At 42.2% G+C, this 24,788-nt stretch overlaps 1 protein-coding gene across 7 annotated transcripts in view; it reads left to right on the top strand.

The window, feature by feature from the left end:
• Window positions 1–14,874, top strand: part of SLC12A8 (solute carrier family 12 member 8) — an 81,540-nt gene extending 66,666 nt beyond the window's left edge. For 6 of the 7 annotated variants that reach the window (XM_039495881.1, XM_039495880.1, XM_039495879.1 and 3 more), the window contains 5 exons: window positions 2,264–2,942; window positions 4,176–4,273; window positions 8,766–8,883; window positions 10,508–10,568; window positions 13,456–14,874. In XM_039495881.1, the coding sequence (XP_039351815.1) occupies window positions 2,264–2,942; window positions 4,176–4,273; window positions 8,766–8,883; window positions 10,508–10,568; window positions 13,456–13,621 (1,122 nt within the window). In that variant the 3' untranslated portion in view covers window positions 13,622–14,874. The remainder of the gene's footprint in view (window positions 1–2,263; window positions 2,943–4,175; window positions 4,274–8,765; window positions 8,884–10,507; window positions 10,569–13,455) is intronic. The other variant, XM_039495884.1, reaches the window with a different exon arrangement.
• Window positions 14,875–24,788: the final 9,914 nt, after the last annotated feature.

Here is a 24,788-nt window from a genome sequence, read left to right on the forward strand (position 1 = left end):
ATTTCCTTTTCACCATTTATGCTGCTGCTTTCATTTGTGCATTTCACTCAGCGTGGGCAGTGACATTAGTCTGCATGGTCAGATAACTAGCCACCTTCCCATACAGAGTGTTGTGTTTCCAATACAGTAGGTGAATGTTTAAATGCCTCCAAAAATCTCTGTACTTTAATTAAAAAAAAAAAATTCAGTTCATAATTTGATAGTAAATTAGAGCCAGAATAGTCCTATTAAATCATCTAATTCATCCCTCAGTGCAGGATTATTCTTGATAGTGTCTCATCCAATCCAGTTTTAAATGTCCCAAGTAATGGTCTTCCACCACTTCCTTAGGGATACTATTCCACAACCTAATAAATCTAGGCCATGATCCTGTAAAAATATTGCTTCTTCTTATGCAGAGTCCTATCTTGCACTTTAGGATTTTGTCTTAGCCCTGGTCTACACTGGGGGGCGGGTGTCGATCTAAGTTATGCAACTTCAGCTACATGAATAATGTAGCTGAAGTCGACGTACTTAGATCGACTTACTGTGGTGTCTTCACTGTGGTGAGTTGACTGCTGCTGCTCCCCCATTGACTCTGCCTGCCTGCGCCTCTCGCTGAGCTGGAGTACGAGAGTTGATGGGAGAGTGCTCGGGGATCGATTTATCGCGTCTAGACTAGACACGATAAATCGATCCCCGCTGGATTGATCACTGCCCGCTGGTCTGGCTGGTAGTGAAGACATACCCTTATATTAGGTGCTGTAGGTTTACATCAGAGTTAATTAGTGTGGTTCTGCTTAGTAAAGTTGCTTTGTGAGTGTGTCTCACTGATTTCCAGATCACATTTACACATAAAAAGCGACATCTTTGTTTTAACTGCCAGCCCCACAAACTCACCCTAAGCTTGAAGGGCTTGTCTTCACTGCAGAGCTAGTATTGAATATAATTTGATCTCTAACTGAGAGTGGTGACGTGGTTCTGACCATGTGTCACACTGATTGGTCAGTGTGGACAAGGATAAGATGTGTTCAGCGTTGTCTCTGCTAGTCATAGGTAAACCCTGAATCCCAGTAGGATTTGCCCATGGCTTGTCCTGGTCTGTGCTGGCCAGTCAGCTAACTCAGCTGTTGAAAATCATGTTTAAGCACGAATTTGCCAGTGAAGACAAAGCCTGAGAGTGGAGCAAGGTTCTTTATATCTCTCAGAGCATCACCTGTAAGAGAGGTTTTGCAGTCAGATTGTGCCCTCATTGGTGTCCCGTGAGCCTTGCGTGGCTTTGCACAAGCATCTCAGAAGTACAGAAACATTGAGCGATGCGTCCAAGGCAACCAAAGGGCGGGTTAGACCTGGAGTTAAAGTTCAGGAGCTGCCAACTCCCAATCCTTTATTTCAGCTTGACGCACTTCAGTCTGTGCCTCCTTTCCATCCTCCCGCTACCTCCGCCCTGCCCCAAAGTAAAAGAATAAACAATACTTCTCGTGGTAGTCTGCCTTCCTGACCCTCGCCTGGCATCATTTGTTGCTCTTCCTGACACACACCCTTTAACATCCTTGACTGCTTAACCTCTCGAATGCTCCTTTCCTCTTGGCCTTAGGGCAGTTGGGGCTTCTTTAGAAAAAGAGGAGTAATGCTAAATGCGGAATCCGGTAATACCATGGCTGCAGTTTAGCCTCATTTGAGGGCCAGGCTAGCAGCTTCTAATGTAAAATGGCACCTCTCCTCTGCCTCACGGCCCCACAAGGCTTGCTTGGCTTAGCTGCCAATTGAAACTGTTTTCAGAGCTCCTTTCCAGTATCTGTATACGTCAAGCCTTTTGTTTGGCAACAATGTATGTTCTTGCATGGACCTGAAATTAGAAATGCATGAATAATGATCATTAGCAATCTTCCTCTCTAAAGCCCCGTCTAAACAATATAATAATCCTCCCAATGCTCTGTGAGTTTTAGCATTGTTTTATTACTCTACTTAACGGATGGGAAAATTGATATGCTGAGTGAAGTTAAGTGACCTTTCCAAGGCCACACAGCAAGTCAGTGGCAGAAGTCAGATTTGTGCTAGTTAGTTCCTGGCTCCTGGTCCCTCACTTAAGCCACTAGACTCTGATGCTTCTGTTCATATATGTATATATTCCCTTATTTCATGACCAGTGAGATGTCCATCAAAATATTGCCTAGATGTTGATGGTCCTCTATCAGTGTAAACAGAGAGTGTAGTCTTCACTTTTGGGTTGGTGGGGTATGCAAATATATATTTAAATATGTTTGTTTGGTTTACAAAATAGAAAGGGCGTAACAAGACCCCAGTGGCTGCGATTTGCTTAACGAGTCTCATCACCATGGCTTTCGTCTTCGTTGGCCAAGTGAACGTCCTTGCTCCTATAGTCACCATAAACTTCATGCTGACGTACATTGCTGTGGACTACTCTTATTTCTCAGTCTCTATGAGTTATATCCTACAGCAGAAACCCAAAAGGACACAGAGGGAGGAATCTAGGGTTGTCAACTCTGCCCAGCCTTTAACCTTTGAGAAAACTTCCCGTTATGGATCAGATGGAATAATTCAAAGCAGATCAGATGGCACCTTGTTAGAATTCACAAAAGACATGGACCAGCTTTTTAAGCCTCTCAATAAAGATCCAGGGACTCGTAAAGAGGAAGACAAGAATTTAAACCAAAAGGTCAAACAGAGAAAGATAAAGAAGCCAGCCAAGCAAACATTACAAGACAGCTTTCTCTTGGATCTTGATCATAATATCGCCCCTGCCCCTTACTGTTGCACCAAAACATCAGAGCCTAGTGATGAAAGTCTGCAGAGTTTTGCTGAACAGAGTCATCAGAGTGAAAGAAATCTGTGTTTATCATCAGCTGTAGACACTGAGCAAAAACGTGACCATGAGCTAATGGAATATGGAGAACAACTTTTTAACGAGCTGCAGAATCCTCCCAATCAGAAAGTGGAAGGTAAAGATCACAAGAGCAGAGATAGACATTTGTGTTTTCACGGGGGAATGCTTCATAATCTCTGTCCTGCTGGCACTTTTCTGTAGGCAGGCTAGAGACTAATTTTATATGATGCTGTCATTCTGTGATTCATGGCAATAATATCTTGTTTTTTATAGGTGAGGGTAGAGTTCATCATAATGAGTCACAGGAGAGGTTCCAATCTAATTTGCCCATGGAAGATTAATTGCGGGAGAACAGGCAAAATTATGTGGGAATGTTCACTGTCTATAGCATGCTGCTGCTTATTCTGCAAATGCATTCTTAATGCTGTACATTAAAAGATTTCTGAGCATACTATGGCATTTGTTTTCATCCTGATATTGGGGGGAGGAGGCTTGTGAGCACAGAGCCCTGTTCTTCAAATGAAATTGTCCTCATGGCGTGCAAGGAGACCATGAGTAATTCGTCACATCATCATCACTGCATCTAAGAATCTGAATTAATTTATAGATTTGTAGATCTGGATACTTATTGCTTTGAATTTGTAGAGTTTTTCATCTGAGAATCTTAGGGCTTGCCTGTGCAGACATTTAGTTCACAGCAAGCTGAGTGTGAATCTAGCCCACACAAGGCTGTTAGGGACTAACTGTATGTGTGGGCCCTGCTGACATTCATTAATAGTTTGTTCATGTGCTTTGATATAGTCCTATTTCAAAGAACACTAGATCAGTGCTCACTAATGAACTGTTAATGTGCATCAGCAGGTTCCAGGCGGACATTTAGTATGGGCAGGCTAGTGCAGGGAACAGTCACACCCCTGCTTGCCGCAAGCTAATTGTTCAGGTAGACGAACCCTTAGTGTTCTACAAGCATTGATTAATTAAGCTTCACAAAACCCTGCGAGGTTTTACTATTCTATCCTCCATATGAGGAAAGTGAGGCACAAAGAGGGAATGACTTGCCCAAGGTCATACAAAGAATCAGTAGCAGATCTGGGAATAGAACCCCAGACTCCCCGTCTCCTGCACTAAATGCTAGACAACACTGCCGCTCCACAACCAGTGCTAAACCTGGCTCAGCCTTGTCATGCAAGTTGGAAGCCTGAAATTAGATCTTGTTTTCATGTAACTTGATGTAGATAGAGGACAAAGACCCTAACCAAGGGGTAACCTGGCTGCTTCCTAGGATGTGGCTCTACTTCATCACCTGTGTTGGTTTTGTAACACATCTGTTTTCTTTTTCTTTCTATAGATACAAATGTAAAGCAACAAAATCAAGAACTAGAAATTCAGAGAATGCCGGTTTCCTTCTACGCCAGATTCTGCAATCATTGGGTTTCCCTTGTTGGTGTAAGTCACTTTCTTTTACTTTGAGCATCACTTTAGGATGGTAGAAAAGTAAAAATAAATAAATCACAATTGATGCAGTTAAATATATTGGCGAGGTGGTTTTCCTTTCCAATATCCCAAATCATTATGTGGTTGGTTAATCGTAGAGCTCAGATACACAGGGCTGAATGAAAAGCTTTAGGGCTTAGCTGCGTCTTTGCCATGAGCCCTGTGTGTGTGGCAGTGCATTGTTTGGCTGCCGCAGGTATAGCCCAGGAAGGAGGTTATGACTCAGTGTCACAGTCTGCCTCCCAATCCACAACCTCCCCAGTGCATTGTGGGCAAGTACCCTGCATCTTCATGCTACCTGGTGCACTTGTGCTGCCCTGTGCATTGGGAGGGGGGGGCGCAGAGCCATTCTCGCTCCGCCCAATCACTGCTCACCTGGGCCAGTGGGAAAGGGCTTAGTGACTCTGCAAAGGATGCTTTCACCTACCTCAAAATGCAAATAGTGGGCCTATGCCATCTTATTCCTTTTCATGTGTGAGCAGGCCAGACCAGGATCTCACTAAAAGTCAACATGGGACAGGAGTGGTTGATCTTATTTAAATAGTGTGGGAACTCCATAATTTTAGAGTCCAAACCTAGGATCTGACTTCCTGCTTCCAATCCATATTTAGGAAGAAAGGGATGTATTCTGCTCTCAGTCTTGCTGATGTAAATCCAGAGTTACTCTGGATTTAGATGGTGTAACCCAGAGTAGAATGTGGCCCATATTAGTTAGAAACTGGGGTCTAAGGAGCAAGACGAAATGTAGGCCGTTGGCAAAATAAGCAAAACAAGACAATGAACAAGACAGTGTAAAATCAGCTTGAAATGTCATTGGAAGCCCAGACTGTGATTTGCGAATGAGATGAACGTGGCTGTGATATCTTGCACCAATGATTAACCTCACTGCAGCATTTTGAGGCAACTGCACTTTTCTCAAAGTGGTTTTTGAGAGACCAGCAGTTGTGAAGTTACAGGAATCAGTTGGTAAGACTTGGTTGATCACAGTGGCTGGGTGTGCACATTTCTATGGGTCCTTTTTGTAGATGGTAGAAGAATGCCGTCTTTGCTACTTTCTTAAAATGAGATTGGGGGTCCATTGATTCTCTCAAATTTCTGGCAACAGGCTGAGGAATCTGTGTGCTGCCTATGTCACATGCGTCCACTTGCCTTCCTGTCTAGGGGTACTTCTGGATGCTTCACTACCCGTAAAGTTCAGTCCTACTGAAAGTGATATACGGTAGTAATCATAGTAATATGTAGTGTGAAAAATTGTGGGAAGAGCTTCAGAATTTAAGTTAATCTCTAGTTATTACAGATCAGGGTGAAACCTTCATGAGGGGCACATTACCCCACATCTGCCTATGGTGAGGTTTCTACGCTTCCTTTGAAGCATCCGGTGCTGGTCACTGTCAGAGACAGGATACTGGGCTTCAGGTCTGATCCTGTCTGGCAATTCCTATGTGTTGTGGTATAAAGGTTTTAGAAGCACTAATGTTGGGTGATCAGCACAGTTTACTCAGGGTTTTGCCACTTACAAGTGAAGTGTCTAATCCAGACTGGTGCTGCTAGAATCTGAATACCACATGCATTCTGTATGTGCCACCTATATATCAGAAAACTATTTTAGGAATGTTTGCATTTTGATTGGGACTATCTTTTATCCTTCCACCTGTAAAGCCCACGTTCCTTACTTAGCATGAATCCCACTGGACAGAGCTCACTGCACATCATCAAAATATCTGACAATGACCTAAAAAGGCCATCAGACCAGAAAGAACATGACTAGTTCCATTGGGAATCTCCCCCTTATCATTGGTGTGAAGCTCCCCTTTCTAGCCATGCAGTGTAGTCAGATGTCAGCTTAGAAGCCATGCCATTTTTATGTTTCAAAGAACCGTTACTGCATAGAATTTTGCTTTCCCCAGACCTAGGGCAAGAGTAATTTTGGAGGGAAATCCCACCTTTGGGAAAGGAGGGGAAACATTTCTCTTAAAAAAATCACAAGTGTCTGAAGCAGTTGAACATGAAAATAAGTCTTAGGGAGATGGATTGGAGCAGATGGCAGGAAAGGTGGCCAGAGGTACATGATAAATGAATTTATCACGTGGCTTTGCACTTTATCGCGTGGATATTGTCTCCACATACGTGATTTCATGTATATGTATAGTGAGTATAGTTAAACAACATACACCGCACCTATTAAATTACCCACTATCTTTAGCTTGGCTTTGGCAATCAAAATTTAAACCACGTTGCTCAGTAGCTCATCTTCACCAAATGCTAGCTGCCAGAGAAGGTCCCTGCTGAACTGTGATGACATGGGTGGGATGAATGTCAGGTGTCTTTTGTTGAGTGGATGAAATCTTCTAAGCAGTTGCAAGCTGACATCTGCATTTTGGATCAGAATCATAGAATCTCAGGGTTGGAAGGGACCTCAGGAGGTCATCTAGTCCAACCCCTTGCTCAAAGCAGGACCAAACCCAACTAAATCATCCCAGCCAGGGCTTTGTCAAGCCTGACCTTAAAAACCTCTAAGGAAGGAGATTCCACGACCTCCCTAGGTAACCCATTCCAGTTCTTCACCACCCTCCTAGTGAAAAAGTTTTTCCTAATGTCCAACCTAAACCTCCCCCTCCGCAACTTGAGACCATTACTCCTTGTTCTGTCATCTTCTACCACTGAGAACAGTCTAGATCCATCCTCAAACAGCGTGGTTCCCAAATACTGAGCTCCTATATCACGACTGTGGTTAACACCTCACATAAGCATGGGGAATTCTTACATTTGTGTAAAGAGATGATTCTGACATTGTCATTAAAGCAGACTTGGGTTCTGTGGAATGATTTGGCTTGGAAAGAGATCATGGTGGATAACTGGGGCCGGGGTAGGTACACAGTGATTTAAAAGACCTGATATGGAAGCTTAATAATATATGTGCCCATCTATAACTATACTTGTTGACCCCTTGCCTCTGTCTGCCCTGCTCCCCTGCCTGCTCAGCTCTGGCAGTAATGCCGGCTTTGACTTGCTTAACTGTTTCTCCTACAAGCATCTCCATGCTGTCCCCCAGACATGGAACATGCTTCCTGAGCTGGTATGCAAAGACACTACTCTGACCTCCATTCAGACACCTGACAACCCACGTTGACCCTGACACCTATGAGACTCTATGGGTGGTGTGCCTCAGGATAACGGGGATACTCTGTAGGGATATGTTTTTCAAAAGTGCCTACGTCCCTTTCTGAAAGAGGCCCATACCCTCAAAGGCACCTAACTGAAATCAATAGGAGTTAGGCACCTTAATCCCTTTCAGGATATGGGCCTTAGTCACTTAGGCACAATGGGACTCAGGCTCCTTTTGAAAATGAAACCTAGACGCTTTTGAAATTATACCCTGTATTTTTAAATTGGTAATACAGAGTTTGATAATACAAAGGGTTGACTAAGCAGTCACCTTGACCACTTTACTTCTAGGCTGAGTCCCTTCTCGTTTCCCTTCTCCTGTCTATTATATCCTTCTGTTTTCTTCTGTGTGAGCTCTTTGGGGCAGGGCCATGCTTCCTGTTATACTGGTACAGCTCCTTGCACATAGGCGGTGCTACAGGAAGCAAATAAGAAAATAGTAATAATGATGATTATGTTGTAAGGCAGCTGCATCATAGATCTCTCTCATCGTAATAGTAATGGCCTTTGGGCAAAATTCTGCCACATGTTGAAAGGTGGCAGATCTCAACCTGCCTATATGATGGGTGAAAAGCTTAGAAAAATGTTCATCCAAATTTGCGAAAAACAAGCAAAAAGTCACAAAGGAATCAGGTTTATGGCCTGATCTGAAGCCCATTGAAATTCTGCTGACTTTGATGGATCTAGCACATTTCCATTTTGCTTGAGTTGGGAGCCACAGAGAAGTCTATCTTCGCTCCCTGTATATCACCCAGCCATGCTCTGTGGCAGCTGTCTCCTCACCCCTATACAGAGGAGAGCTAGGCCAGAGGACCAGTAGGGTATGGCCAGGAGATCTATGACTATCCAGAGCTACTGGTTAAAACTCCAGAGGAGGCACCGGGGGCACAGAATGTAGGATATAAAATGGGGGTGGTTTGGTGTACAGGGTTTGGCAATGCTGGTGAAGGTGGAGTTTCTGATGTTCAAATGACACCTTGAAAGCTCTAGTACTGTCATACTCAATAAAAATACTGGATTCTCCATAGGTACAGGCCGCTTTTTATTTGGCTTCATCAAAGGCATTGGCCTGTTTTCATCTTGAAGAATAAACTCCTGCCCGCAACCCCCCTGTATGGCTGGTAATACTCCCCCAGGGTCCAGAGTATTGCCAGGTCTTGCACAAGATCAGAAAAATGGCAGAAAACATCCTCTGGATTTTGCAGGAAATATTTGTTAGCATAACAGTGAAATACAATCGTGCTCTGTGTAGTAATCCTGGACACTGCGTTTTCAACAGGCAATCGGATCGCTTGTAATCATGTTTGTCATTCAGTGGATCTACACTCTCATTAATTTGAGCATCGCAATTATTCTATATTTCTACATTGGCCAAATGAGTCCTGGACTGCCCCCCGGTGAGTATTTTTAATCCGTGGCATTAAATCATCTTAAATACCTATTGCATTTTAATTGGAGTTAATTTGAAATTAAGGCATTTTCATTTAACATGTGAGTTACATATTACAAATGGCAGATTTTGTTTCCTTGCTCGTTTATAGTAAAATTTTATAATTCACTCGTTAAACATCGTTATATATTTGTCTCTGGCTACAATTAGCATTCCCAGATTAATTTTTGGTTCTGATGAGTTTAAACATCTTTAAAAGTTAATAAGCTGTTTTGCTATGCTATAAAATAAAATAGAGCAAATTACTATAAGTAAAAGCACTGGTGTTAAGCATTAGTAGGAATTGCAGATATTAAATGTATTACATCAATGGCTAATCTATAAATACACTTTAATAAACCTAATTAGTCGATATAAATCTACCTGAGAAAACTGCTGTGAAAATTGGAATTACAATAAGTATCTCATTAAATCTCAGTGTTTGTAATGGCAAAACAAGAGGGCCTTTTGATTCTGAATTAAACTGGTGGAATATGTGAGGAACATAATCTGATACTCTTAAGCAAAAGAGCATTGAAAAGGTCTATGCATGTGATTGGTTTATACTGTACAGGTTCAAAATTAAATACCAAAGGAAGTTCAAAAAGCAAGCTACCGCCTTGGTATATATGTGGTGGGGATCAATGTGTTGACCTCTGTGTGTGCATGTGTGGGAGGGCGGATGCATAAAATTTTGGAGGAGAAAAATCAATGGAACCTTGAAAGTCAATGGGATTTGAGTTCCTAAATCACTCACATGCTTTTGAAAATATCCTCTTTTGATAATTTAGACTTGAGGTTGCTAGATTGCAGATCCTATGAACGCAAATTGTAAGAAACATAGAAATAAGCAGTTAAGTTGTTGAATGTCCCATCTACCCTCTACACATCAGTTCCCCATTTTTCAGCTCAATTTATCTCCGATATGGAATATTGGGGCAGAATAAAAGTTATTAGGAGTACTGTAACTCTATCTTTCCATATTTTCCAACATATTATTTGAAAGATTTACCTTAACTTAAAATGTCCTAGCTTTTCAATCTTTGTTTTTTATACAATTTGAACATGCTTTTGAATTTTCTCCCCCTTAAGTTATCACTACATTTTGTCACTACCTATATCAGTAGAGGAGGCAATGTTGCCTAGTGGCTAGCACACTGGCCTGGCACTCAGGAGCTCTGGGTTCTATACATAGCTCTGCTTGAGTGATCTCAGGTAAGTCACTTCACTTCTCTGTGTCTATTTTCCCCATGTGTAAATGGGGATAGTGATACACACTCCTTTGTAAAGTGCTTTGAGATCTACTGCTGAAAATATAGGGGATATTATTATTACAGTTTAATAAAGCTTATGTCTAGGAATAATCAATGGTTCTCTATTCAGGATACATTCTTGAGAATCTTTAAAAAGCTTTCATGTATGGGAAAAAATGAAACACATTCTCACAGTTATTAAACCTGTAACCTTTTGTGTAAGTAGGGCTAATAACAATGTGCACATTTGTTTGAGATTTTATTCCAAGTCTAGATCATGTAAAGCTATTATGAGAGAATTAGCAGCATGGTGACTTTTCATGTGTTTTCCCTCTGCAGGGGCAGCAGCTAACTTCAGGTTTCTCAGCTGGATTAGGTTAGGTTTGGTCAGCTCATGCAGGTTGGTACTAATCACTTGGTGGTGACATAGGTAATGCTCACGCTTAACAATAAACAATTGAAATTGTGCAAAAATGTGGCTGTGTGTTGCAGAATTGTTACACACCTCTTTTGGTGCATTGGAGTTCCTTGATATAACTGATATCATCTTGTATTTGAGTGCTGACACGGCTAGAGAAAGTGACTACGTAAAACTATTTACTACTTAAATCAATAGACTTGCCCCCTTTGTATATTCGGAGTTGCATGTGCTTACTTTATTTACTCCTATTTACGTGAAAGTGCACTAGGGAACCTTTAGTGCACCGCAGCAGAGGCTGCACAGATCAATTAATGTGCACCACGTGAGTACTCTTTAGAAATCAGAATGCCAGAGGATGAATCACCCCACTGTGTAGACAAGCCCTGTATATGCTAGATGGCAATATTCTAATCCAGAATTTGGATGGGAATGCTAGCGAGGATCCTGGCTAGCGTTCCTGGAGGAAAGCAGCGGTCGGGTTCCAGGTTCCACACAGCTTGCTATTCAGAATAGATGATGACTGTTTCTTGTTGTATTTTAGTATAACATCATTGGTGCACATGGTGTTTTTTTAGATATTTATTTATTACCAAGAGACCTCAAGCAGGATCGGGGCCGCATTGTGCTAAGTATCTGTGCATAGCGATCAACACTTCCTGCCCCAAAATGTTTACAGTCTAAATAGACAAAGGGTGGGAGGGAGATGGAAGTGAAGTGACTTGCCAAGATTCCCCAGTAGGTCAGTGGCAGATCAAGGAATAGAGCCCAGACATCCTGACTCCTAGCCCAGGGGCCTTTCCACTAGACAATCTGCCTCCCCTATATAAAAGAAGACAAGGGACCTGCCTTGAAGACTTTTTTTTTCAAAGGTGACAGTCCTGCAAACCCATAATCGTGTGTATAACTTTACTCCTGTGGCCATTGGGACTACTCCCAGGAGTAAAGTTTCATACCTTCATTAGTGTTAGCAGGATCAGAACCTGAGTTAGACAAAAATACAGGCAAAGGAGGGGGAATGGCCTTGAATTAAGCTTTCTATGTGTCTTCTTAGGTCCAGGGGTTTCTCCCTTTCTCTTTTCACATTGTTTGTTTGTATTATGATGTGAGTGAAAGAGAAGAGTTATGAGGTGAGGCATGAGAACAGGGTGGCTGGATGGGTTCGTGCTAAAAGGCTAGTCAGAATTAGTCATTGCATAGTGAGTCAGACCCAACAAGAGGATCTGTGTCCTGTACACTGTGTCCATCCAGTTCCCCCTAGGTCTATATGCACATTCATTATTTGCTTTATATACACACATTGCAAAGGTAGAGAGTGATTCTCCTCTCCTGTCACCTCTGTGTATTTTTTTTTATTCCCACTTCAAATCTCTGTGGACCATTCCATACCCAACTCCTGCAATACGGGGCTGCAGTGCAGCGGATGAGCAATCCACCATGTGGGCGTAAAAAGAGCAATGTTCCCCCTGTAATGAGCCAGTTCCACACCTTTGGGTAGATGTGTCACTATTACCGGAGGTTCTTATACTGCAGCTTGGCAGCTTGATAGAGTCCTTGCTGCCTTTTGTCAGTAGTATTGATCGGTCGAGACACAGGTAGGAAGGATCCAGTGTAAGGCTGGCAGCAGTCCAAGTTAGAAGGTGATCTTGTTTATCTCTTGTCACAAGATGAAATATCTCTAATTTAGATAGCTGGTAGTGTAGCCTTATAATACTGCCTGCAGTCAATTCCCAGCACAGCTTTTTTTAAAGCACACCCCTGGAGCTGTTTTATATCCAGGATATCACACAGAAATAAATCGTGGGTGGTTTGGCTTCAGATTTATTTTTACAAATTGCAAAGCAAGGTGGGAAAGGACATTTTAACGAGACTGAGGGCCCAATCTTGAAAGATGCTGAATGAATTTTAAAGGCAGCTGAGGGCTCTTTGCACTTCTGAAAATCAGGTTACTTATTCAGATATTACATGTGGATGTAATAGTGTCACCAGCTTTCACAATTGTATTGTGAGTCATGTGAATTTTGATGTGTTTCTCAAACCCCAGTTCCTGGAATCAAGAGATGCCATGAAAATCTCAGCTTTCATTAAAAAATAAATAAATAAATAAAACAGTACGTTTCTAGACCTCCTGGATGCAGAGAAAAGCTTGAAATCATGAAGAGTGTGCATCCTAAGGAATCAGAAATCAGAGGCAACAATAGAGAACCTAACATTTATTAAAAATCTCAAGACTTTTAAGCCAATCTCATGATTTTTTTTCATCCCGATTCATGATTTTTGAATGCTTGAGATTGACAATACTGAGTTGCCTAAATTTAGGCCCCTAAATTTGAAAAAGTTCTTGTGAATACAGTAGATTATATTCTGGAGACAGAGAGCTCACTAAAAATCTTACTGTAGAATAAAGTTACATTGACTGACCTTTACCATTACCAGCAGGATGACTAGAAGTAGATCCTTCTCACTTTTCTGCAATCACATTGCCTGTAAACTTTGGAAAAGGGTTCGTAAGATATGACTATCCTTTTTATTTGTTGGCAGCCACAAAGTGTAACTGTAGTTGAAGCAAATTCTGCCTCACTTTATGTGGCTGAAGAACTTTGGAGCAACTGGACAGCAACCAAGGAGAGGAGGGATATTTATTAAGAAAATCTTTGTAAGCAAGGTTACTATTTCTTTTCTAGTAAAGGAAAATGCTCTCTGAGTTCTGCAACTCACATAGCCACCAAGAAAAAATTTTAAGTGCCTTTTTTCTAAGTCTTTGTGCATTAGAGATTCGATTTGTTTTGTTTACATAGTTCAAAGCACAGCTGCTGATAGATTGGGAAACAATGGGACATCTGAAGGTTGTGTGTTTGTCTGTTTTCAGGAGAAGGCCATCCCCAGAGGAGCAAATTGTTGTTACACCGTCCTTTGCAACTGTTGGCATGGAGACCACTCAGCTCACCGAAGAGAATGCAGATTTTGCCTCTCGAGACCGCTACCACCATTCCTCTGTTATCAGAAGAGAAGAATTTGTCAATCAGTTTCAGTAAAAAACAAAAACAAAAACGGATCCGGCTGTTCACTCCAGCAGTCGCTTAACACTAATCGCTGCTGTGGCACCTGGTAAAAATACTTGAACAATGTGACTATATTTTTTTAATGCTTCCACTGTTTGGGGTTAAGTCTTTTTATATTATTTTTTTACAAAGGACAAAGTTTGCAATTTTAACCATATCCTCTCCAGTTGAGCAAAACAAATTAAAGGACTGTAGTATAGTGATCAGTAACTGAGGACAATAGCATTAGAAATCTAAAGAATTCAAATACTGTACACACCAAATGCTACTGATTTGGTGCAAACTAGTCACTTTACCTCTTTATGCCCCAGTTTTCCTGCCTGTAAAATAATATTTTTCTACCTCACGGGGTGATGTGAGTTTTAATTAATTGGTGTTCATAAAGTGCTTTAAGGCATTTAGATGAAAGGCTGAAATGATGAAGGCGAGAGGATTATGAAGTGCGTTCAGATGTTCAAAATTGGAATCAAATCCGTTCATTTAAATTTATGAGCTCTTCTATATCACGATGAACTCTTCTGTATCGTCATACTGTGAAATTATGTTTTATCAGCACTAAATAGCTATTTTCAACATCACTTCAGAAATGAGGATTGGGAGAAGCTGAATCTTGAAACATAGGCGATAACCTGAGGACCCTCTTCCTGAAGGTCTACAGTGTTTCCAAATACGACATGTCCCAGTTAAAATAATGATTTATATAAATGATTAAAAAGTACCTGTTAGGATATATGTGGCAACACGCTTACTTCAATCGGAAGAAGAAATGTATCACTTGTATTTAGTCCTCTAGATAGGAAGCACCTCAGCAGGTGCTTTGCCTGCATTCTGAAATGAAGGATTAGGCCTCAGGAGTATGTAGTAAACTAGTAGTGAGCACTGCAAAATAAGTCTGGGCATTTAAAATGTATAAAAAAGGGGAGTGGTAATTAATTTCCTTTAATCTTTGAGTCTTTCAATTTTTTATTGTTCAGTGCGATAATAACCAGATCGCTGCATCTGCTACAGAAAAAGCTCTGAAATCCTGCTAGCGTTGGGACCAATGCTACTAGAAGGGGCTGAAGGCCCTTGACTCCCACTGAACTTGGTGGGAGCTGAAGGCATTCACCAGCACCTCACAGGGTCAGCCCATTTGAATGCTGTTTCTACCATGTGATACTTTCCTGCAGGTGGAAGGAAACCAGCTTTACCAATGAAATCATGAATAAAGTTATTCTGGGATGCTACTGAAAGTTTGCTCCGCATTTTAATTTTCTGTTTTGGTCACAATTCAGCATTCCTTAAATGATCGCTCTTGTGAAAGTTAAAGGGACGCTGTCAAATTAACTCAGCCTGAAGGTTGACCCACCCCAAGCTGTTTCATGTTAGAAACATTCATTTCACGATTCCTTAGTTACGTTTCTTTATGTATTTCTGTCAGTTTTTTTTTTTTTTTTTAGAGATGGTCCTGAGCTCTGTTCTGAACTAGATTTGATCTTCCCCAAATATCAAGAAGAGTTGGATCTGATGTTCTGGTTTTGCTCTGTACTCTAGATAAAAAAGTTTGGATGTTGATCCATGCTTCCTTTACAGTGGGATTCTGAGCCAGTGTACATCCACCTCTTAAACTAATGCCTAATATTTTTCCTAATGTAGGACTTAATCTTAAACCCACAGATCTCAATGAGAGTCTTGCCATTGACTTAAATGGGTGCAGGATTACACCTATAAATGGACTTGTGGTGGTACAGGATGCTCAGAGATAGTGAACCTGTATAGATTTATCCGTGAAGACACTTCAGGTGCTTTTTTCCTGATATCTTGCCTGTGAAAAGATCAGTTCAAAGCAGAAACCTATTAGCAGAATCCTTCAATAAGGGGCAATTTTGATTAAATGTTAAGGTCAAATTAACCATAGTATGACCTTGTAAACTGTGTTTGACGTAGTTCTGCAATCTTCAACTTTTTCTTCATGCTGATTTGGGCTCTCAAACAACCTGGAGCATGCTGTATTATTTCCTTTTACAGTATGATACATAGCCATGTATCACACTAAACTGTATGACGCTAAACTGGGAGGAGTGGTTGATACATTGGAGGGTAGGGATAGGATACAGAGGGACCTGGACAAATTAGAGGATTGGGCCAAAAGAAATATGATGAGGTTCAACAAGGACAAGTGCAGAGTCCTGCACTTAGGACGGAAGAATCCCATGCACTGCTACAGACTAGGGACCGAATGGCTGGGCAGCAGTTCTGCAGAAAAGGACCTAGGGGTTATGGTGGACGAAAAACTGAATATGAATCAACAGTGTGCCCTTGTTGCCAAGAAGGCTAATGGCATTTTGGGTTGTATAAGTAGGGGCATTTCCAGCAGATCGAGGGATGTGATCCTTCCCCTCTATTCAGCACTGGTGAGGCCTCATTTGGAGTACTGTGTCCAGTTTTGGGCCCCACACTACAAGAAGGATGTGGATAAATTGGAGAGAGTCCAGCGGAGGGCAACAAAAATGATTAGGGGGCTGGAGCACATGACTTATGAGGAGAGGCTGAGGGAACTGGGATTGTTTAGTCTGCAGAAGAGAAGAATGAGGGGGGATTTGATAGCTGCTTTCAGCTACCTGAAAGGGGGTTCCAAAGAGGATGGATCTAGACTGTTCTCAGTGGTAGAAGATGACAGAACAAGGAGTAATGGTCTCAAGTTGCAGAGGGGGAGGTTTAGGTTGGACATTAGGAAAAACTTTTTCACTAGTAGGGTGGTGAAGAACTGGAATGGGTTACCTAGGGAGGTGGTGGAATCTCCTTCCTTAGAGGTTTTTAAGGTCAGGCTTGACAAAGCCCTGGCTGGGATGATTTAGTTGGGTTTGGTCCTGCTTTGAGCAGGGGGTTGGACTAGATGACCTCCTGAGGTCCCTTCCAACCCTGAGATTCTATGATTCTATGATAATAAGGGCCATATATTGCAAAATTTCATAGCACTTAAAACTTAGCAGTATCTAAATATGCTGCTGCTCATTCCATCACAGGATGCACATTCAGCCCCCCATTTTTCTGAAATAAGGCGTTTAAATAACAGAAAAGCACATAGCACAGCACAGTATGAGAGATGGTTAGAAAGTCTTTGTTTTACATTTTCTTTCTTAGGTCCTAAACAGTTTTATGCCCTCTTTGATATCAGAGACAGCAAACAGAAGCAAAATATCTAAGGGAAAAAATGTCCCTTTACTACCCATATCTTGTTTGGGAAATGTGTTAATTTAAACCAGATGACTGGTTTTGGTGTGGAGTGTTTAAATATCAGACACCACGGTTCGTTCAGTTATCCGTCAGACGTAACAATGGGAATGGCCGGAAATACAAACAATAGTTTCTAGCTTTGTGCAATGAGGTTTTGATTGTGCACCATTCATGTTGTTTTATCAATGTCAGTCTGTCAGAAAAACCAGAACACACACCAAAACACGTTTTACCTCTCTCAGAAGCTCTCATTCCATCTTAATGTTCTCTGACACGGCTTTGTGCTGCTTGCCCTGTAACAATACTGTCAGTTATACTGGGCCTTAATGTGGGAAATCCAGTCCTGTGCAGAGGCCTAGCACAAGGCTATAAGCACCACATAAAGACTATTTTGGGGGCTCTGAAAGCGGACTTCAGCACTGCACAGGGTTTTGTTGGCCTTCTGCACAACAGTGAATTTCACCCTGATATGATTAGACAAATGCATCAGGATTAGCATGTCCATAGTTTTGCTCTGGCAATAACATGACGTTGCTGTTGCAGCGTAACTTCCCTCAGGAAGGATGGCACTTGTTGCATTAGATGGAGTATGAACTGAAATACATGGTTTCTTGTACACCAGTGAAATAATCCATCTCTTACAAATGGGCACAATGCTATGCTGTCACAGCAACATGTGTAAGACACCCTAGGTGTGCACTGAACACAGGAGATCTCATTACAGTGAAAGTCTATTTTAACCGTGTATCATCTGGCTAAAGGGATAGGCTGCTCCCGCTCTTGGAAGGGTTAAATATTAAACTTTAATAATTGCCTCCATGACGAAGAGCTTTTTATTATTGCTGAATAGAGTTCAAAATGGCTCTGATCGTGCAGAGAGAGTTACCTAAGTAAGAACATAGGGGGATGGAAGATGGCAGCTCTCCGTGGCATTGTCTCCTTGGTCCAGATCCACAACAGGACTTAGGTACCTAAACCTCAGACTTAAGCACCTCAGTCCCAGTTACCCCATTGAAAACCAGTCTGAGCAGAACGAGGCCCATTGAATAATGAAATATGTTCTAGAGCAGTGCTTCTCAAAGTGGTGGTCCACAGACCGGTGCCGGTCCGTAAGCCATCGACTGCCGGTCTGCAGCGAGTTTCCTCATAAGAGCGTTGAATAGGATAATAATATGGCACCGGTCCCTGGCACATTGGGAAAAAAATTGCCGGTCCTCCACATCAGATAGCTTGAGAAGCACTGTTCTAGAGCGACAACATGCTCAAAGAGCCAGCTGTGTTTTGGGACAAGATTGAGGTGCACTGGCAGAGCTGCACCAGGGCCAATTCTAGGTACTGTTCTCAGTCTCTGTCTTTCATGAGCACCAAGTGAACAGAAGGAAGAAGCAAAAACTCTTGATGTGAATTGAACAATGCAACAAGTTAACAAAACAAATGTTTGTAAGATTAGCTTGTGACCTGTGGTCCTCTTCCCAAAACATCTTGATTCCTCTGACATTAGAGAAACCTTCATGAGCGTGAAATATTTTTTCTTGCCCTTTTCGGGACGGAAGAGTGTGGGTGAGAATTCGTTACTATTCCCCACCCTACAGCAACCTATCACCAGGTTAGTAACTTCCCTTGAGCAGAATAACTCTAGACTCTGTGGATTGTATGAAGATATAATTTACCTTAAGATCAGTTCACAGAATAGCTCTGAGAGGTATCTGTGCTCGCTACTCCCAGACAAGTACCCTTTGGTTACTATCACTAAGAAAATGTCCTGCCATTTCTGCTTCAAAGTCTCCCTGGACCCTCATATACTTCAGCTATCATCAGTAACTATTTTGCTTTGATGCCACAGATTTATTGATAACAAGCTTTTATTTTTAGAAGAATGCTGTGAAATAAACATGATTTGTAAAAGGTCATTCAACCTAGGAAAGAATTATTTAAATAAATGTACAGATCTCAGGAAGAATTCTGGTTTATTGTTAATACTGTAATGTCCATTTGGTGGATTGTGGTTGGGTACGTTTTTTACACTGCTCTTTCCAATGCGATTATCCTGCTAGCAAAACAGGCCCAAAGTGTTGTGAAGTAGCCATTTAAATGTTTTACTATTTATTTACGTTACAATAGCATTTAGAGGCCCCAGCTGAGACTCGGACTCTATTGTGCTAGGTGCTACACAACCATGTAGCAAAAGACAATCCCTGATCTGAAATACTTGCAATATAAGTAGTCAAGAGCAATAGCAGGCAGGAGCAGTATAATAGCTGGGGAACTAAGATACTATGAGAATAAGGGGCTAGGGGGTCTGTGGCCTGCAATGTGCAGGAGGCCAAACTAGATGATCATGAATGGTCCCTTCTGACCTTAAAGTCTGTGAGATCCTTAGTTGGTATAAATTGTCATAGCTCCATTGAAGTTAGTGGGCTTGGCCCTGTGTAATGTGCCAGGTCACACGGGGAGTCTCGTGGCTAGGCCAGGAACAAAACCAAGGTCTATAGCTCCCAGTCCAGTGTCATAACTATAATCTCACCTCATGGGTATCTCGCGGTCCATCCTGACTTTTGGTGTATGTTTTAGTTGCCTGACCAGGCTAAGGAGAGAGACAGCTGCCATTTTCAGTTCTGCAGCTTAGGTGATAGTAATAGGAGTGATATGGGAAACTAGTATCAGAGGGCAGCCGTGAGTGGGTATTTATCATCTGAAAGGGGTATTCACCCACGAAAGCTCATGCTGCAGATGGAAAACTAGATAGAGAACAACCAACAATACATTATATTGAAGAAATGTCGATCCTGTAGATTCTACAGATTATGCTGCTCATGATATTATGAGCTACTGGGACCTGGGCCAATCTGTTACCAGTGAGACAGTGTGTTTTACCAACCCACTGGAATTTCAGACTGGGAAATTGGCTTTGTTTCCTGAACTTAAAGGTGCAGCATTATATTTAAATCTCCAAGGAAAGAAGATCAGGTTAGCTGAATTGCAAGTAGTGGCCCCAGAATTATAATTAAAGTTAGTGAGAGTCTGAGATTCCTTGAATCTCTGGGCCTCTCTGTATTCAGTCAAGATATGGCTTTAGCTGTACAGAGACAATTAGTGCTTTGATCTCACTTAGAAAAGGGGGTTACCTGGGTCGGAGGCACAGAGAAAAGAAAAGTGTTACTAGCGACTCAGGATTTGGTAGAACCTTTGAAAATAGCTGCCTAATCATTTTGCTTCTATTCCCGAAATAGCAGTGGCTTGTTACTGGGACCTAGATTCGGAGGTCTAAATTTGGGACCTAATGTTTTAGATCTGAATCACAGTGTGATCCAGGGCTAGTAAAGAGTCTCCATGACCGAATGTTCTAGTGGAGATGAGGATGTGGTTGCTAATTACTGGCTTTGGAGCTACATGGCTCAAAATTGGGACTACTTGGATGGATAACATTGGAATTTGTTGGGCCGCCAGGCAAAAAATCTTGCCCCCTCCCCCCAAAGCAATGAAGTGCATTGCTTCATTGAATGCATTGGACCTGAAAGCACTGGGACTATCCCTTCAGTTCTGCTGTGAGCGTGTTGAGTTGGCACTTGCATGCCTTCTGCTGGGCTGGGAATTACCTCCATCTCTGGTCCTGATGCTGAGGGGATGAAGAGTGAGCAAAAGTAATCAGGCCAGGAGTTGCTGAGGCTACAGCAAAGCCCTGAGCAGACACTTATCTCATTTGAGCAGTGGAGCACCTGCCCGTCTAGTATTACAAAACCCAGTCACTTTCACTTCAACTCCTGCACAGTTTTTAAAGTGCACATGCACTTATGCTTAGGAAACAACTACAGCAATATGGCAGCTACAGAGCTGCTCCCCTTGACGTGCAAGGCAGTCACCATCCAATTCAGTCGCAAGTGGAAGGTCTTCGGAGGTGCATGTAAGGGTAAGCCTATTGTATCCAGCACCTTGTGTGCCTATTCTCTCACATGTGTGCAGAGTGAAAAGGGATGAGCGTGGGCAGAGAATGGGGATATCGAATGAGTCATGGGCTTAAATGTGATCCTCAGCGCACTAATAAGGCACCTTCTTCTCCCCCATCCTTGACCTCTCTCCAGATGCTAGGCAGGAGTACACTAGTGGTGGTGCAGCCGCAGGCTCTGTTTCCCCAGGCTTTTATACCCTGCTCAATACTTTTAACTTGACGCTTGTGCATGCAGCCCTTGGTGCCTGTCCAGTATTCCAAGTCCTAGCTGATGACTTTATTAAAAATAAGGAGTTTTTACTACTTGACATGTCTATTGGCACTGCCGAACCAGCATAGCTAAGTCAGAGAGTGAGCTGGAGTCTACTCTGGCTTGTGCATCACTGGGGTTAGTTAAGGGCTGATTTAAATGGCTACTCTGGATTCATACAGATGTACATGAAAGCAGAATTTGGAACTAATTTTCAGCTGCAGAATTTTGCTCCAGGAACTGGAAAGGATGCAGCTTGACTCTTGCATCCCAAGAGGATTTTGTGGGGCTGACTAAGTTAGGAGGAGGGGAAAAACACTTGCAAACTAAGCAAGGTTAATCTGGAGTCCCTGTGCCCGATCCAAAGGGAGCCTTTCCATGGACTTTGGATCAGGCTCCCAGAGACGCATTAAGCACAGAACTCTCCAAAGCAAAACTTTTCTTGACTTCTTTTGGTCAGAACAGCAGCTGCGTTTCTGGAGTGGTTGTGGCATTATCTGTTGAATCCACTATCGCTTCAGGATAAGGGAGCCTCCCTACATTGCCACATTATTTATAGTTTTATTGTTGACCATTTCCAACCTTGTGTTTGCTGCCACACAAGCGCCTATCTGCAGTGCTATGCAGGCTCTCTGCAAGGAGCTGGGTTCCTGTTATTGCTGGAGCACACAGCTGCTTCTGGGTGGGAGGCCAGATTGCTGTCATGAAAACAGAGTCGGTTGGGGGGAGGGAGATTTCTTCCAGAAACTTTGGGATATGACTTTTAATATTTGGAATTTGCATTGGTTGTGTGAAAGCGGATGGTTTCCACTGCAAATGGAAGCGACTCTGTATTGTATATACAACTAGAGAGAGCACTTTGAAAAATGAAAATGCAAAGAAATGCACCTGTAACTTTATTGGATCCAAATGTTTCTCATTAGCCATGGCAAGAGCTTCTTTTTATATTTTTGCTGTGCAGGCTTTCTGGTGAGCTCTGAGAGGGCTAGAAGTCACTAGCACTATCCAAACTATAGCTGGGTGAATGCTGTTCTAAAAAATGGTGCTTCATGGACTCATTGGATATGACTATGTTCATGACCCTTTATTGATTTATTACCTGTAGTACCTAGGAAGCCCAGTCATGGAGCAGGCCACTATTATGCCAGGCGTTGTCATCATCTTCTTTTGTATGTCTGGTGTAGAGCAGCAACTACAATTTCACCTGAAGTTGATCGAGTCAAATAGCTACACCAGGAGTAGCAGAATTTATTGCAGTGATGCCTCCTTCATATTTATAAATTGGGCAGTGGATGGTGATGTATTCGATGGTCTGTCATGGGAAACCACACGTGCATGCAGGGGAGTCCTTGATTTTTCCATTTGTGCATTAGATGTCTGCATCTACCATGGTTGGTTCGGATTTGGTTCAGAGTTGACCAAGATGATGGTGGAAGGTCAAACACAGGAACCTTTTGCGTGGGATCCAGCACAAGGTGCTTATTTCTTAAGTCGTGTTTAGCCCGATCTGCTCTCCAAGCCTCTTTCTGATGGTAGCCTGATTGCATGAGGCTAAATGAACGTTCGCAGAAAGGCTTGCTGGACTTAAGAGGTTGCGGGGGGTGTTATTAAGGTCTTGGTGGATAGGAAGACATTGGTTTTCCTAGATTCGCTGAGCTTCATGGAATGCTGCAGCAGTTTGGCTTATCGGCAGGGGAGCGATGTTAGAATAGATAGCCATGGTGTTGGAGTCGACTTAAGGGTTCTTATGATGCACCGCATCACTGTATTCAGCTGGGAATCTACAAGTCGTGTGTGGCTGCATCTGCTCCATATGGGTGCACAATATTCAGTTACTGAATCATAGAATCATAGAAGATTAGGGTTGGAAGAGACCTCAGGAGGTCATCTAGTCCAAGTGTTATTGCAGATGTTCACAAAACTGATGCCAATGCACTCCAGGTTGTACCTGCTAGTTTCTGGATTATGTTGGCTCTTGTTTTAATCTTTGCAGCATCCTTCTCAAGATGATCATGGAAGATGAAGGTGTAGTCAAGTTTCACTCCAATATATGTTGGAGTGTAATTGTGTTGCACATTTTTACCACAGAAAGCTACTTTCAGTGTGGTTTTGGCACTCCTATTATTAAGATGAAATGCGCTTACTATTGTTTTTCCAGGGTTTGATTGAGCCTCCATTTCCGAGTATGGTTCCATAGTTTGGAGGTCCTCAGTTAATGCTTTTTAATTACAAATATTTGCACTGTAAAAAAGATAAACAAAAGAAATAGTATTTTTCAATTAACCTCATACAAGTATTGTAGTGCAATCTCTTTATTGTGAAAGTGCAACTTACAAATGTAAATTATTTCCCCCCTCACATAACTGCGCTCAAAAACAAAAACAAAGTCCACTCAGTCCTACTTCTTGTTCAGCCAATCCCTAAGACAGACAAGTTTGCTTACATTTATGGGCGATAATGCTGCCTGCTTCTTATTTACAATGTCACCTGAAAGTGAGAACAGGCAAGTAGGGCGATCCGGTCCGCTGTACCAACAAGATATTTATAGCTGGTACGATGAACCAGAAAGACCTAGGAGGAGCAGAACATGAGGATGCCCAGCTCCTCCTCTGGTGCAGTTGTACCATCCCCAGCCCTTCCATGCAGGGTCTCCTCCATCTGTACAGCAGCCCTGCCGGAGGACAGGACTGGGGGCGGTACAGCCATGCTGGAGGAGCTGCTGGTGTGGGGCCATCTGACGGCCCCCTGTTCTGCTCCTTTCTCCGCTTCAGTTCCCAGGAGAGGCCTGTAGTTCAGGGCTCTCTGGGAACTGCAGCGGGGAAAGGAGCAGACCCCCCAGCCCCGCCCCCTGCCCTTCCACGGAGCTGCGTCTCCTCTGGCTCCGTCAGTACAGCAGCAGCCTCACCAGAGGACACGGGTGGGGTCAGATGGAGGATCACGAGAGGAGGTCACGTGTCCCCCCTTAGCTGCTGCCCCGCCCCCGGTACCAGTAAGAAATGGATTCTACTTGCACCACTGGAACAGGCGTTCTCACAGCACTGATGTAGCTAGTGTTGCAAGGTATTTATGTGCCAGATATGCTAAACATCTGTATGCCCCTTTGTGCTTCGACTTGTAAATTGCACTGTTTTAATAAGCTTTATTACAGTGCAAATATTTGTAATCAAAAATAAAAATATGAAGTGAGCACTGTACATTTTGTATTCTGTGTTGTAACTGAAACCAATCAAATGTAGAAAAACATCCAAAAATATTTATAATAAATTTAAATTGGTATTCTATTATTGTTTCAGTGTGCTTAAAACTGTGATTAATCACGACTATTTTTTTAATCTCGTGATTAATTGCAATTATGTTTTTTAATGGTTTGATAGCCCTATTTTTAAATATTGAATATTTGCAATGAGTTGCTTCTAAGAACGCTACAGACTAGGCGTTATTTGCAAACAATCATTCAGCCAAAGTGTTCCAATACCAAATATATTTGAGTCAACTGTGATCCATTTGTGGACAATTTCTAAACTAAAAAAAATGTGCTGAAGTAAATAATTTGCTCAATTATGAATTATTCACCCACTTGTAATCTTAACACCTTTTATAACAAACCTCAAACTAGGTGAAATTCACCTAGTTTTTAAATGTATTATCAACACAAAACTTGTCTGAGGTTTGTAAGTATTATCTGAGGTTTGGACAAATCTGGGCTGGATTTCAAGTGAACTGCAGGA

The sequence above is a fragment of the Mauremys reevesii genome, linkage group 11 (assembly GCF_016161935.1).
Source record: "Mauremys reevesii isolate NIE-2019 linkage group 11, ASM1616193v1, whole genome shotgun sequence".
Classification (NCBI taxonomy): domain Eukaryota; kingdom Metazoa; phylum Chordata; order Testudines; family Geoemydidae; genus Mauremys; species Mauremys reevesii.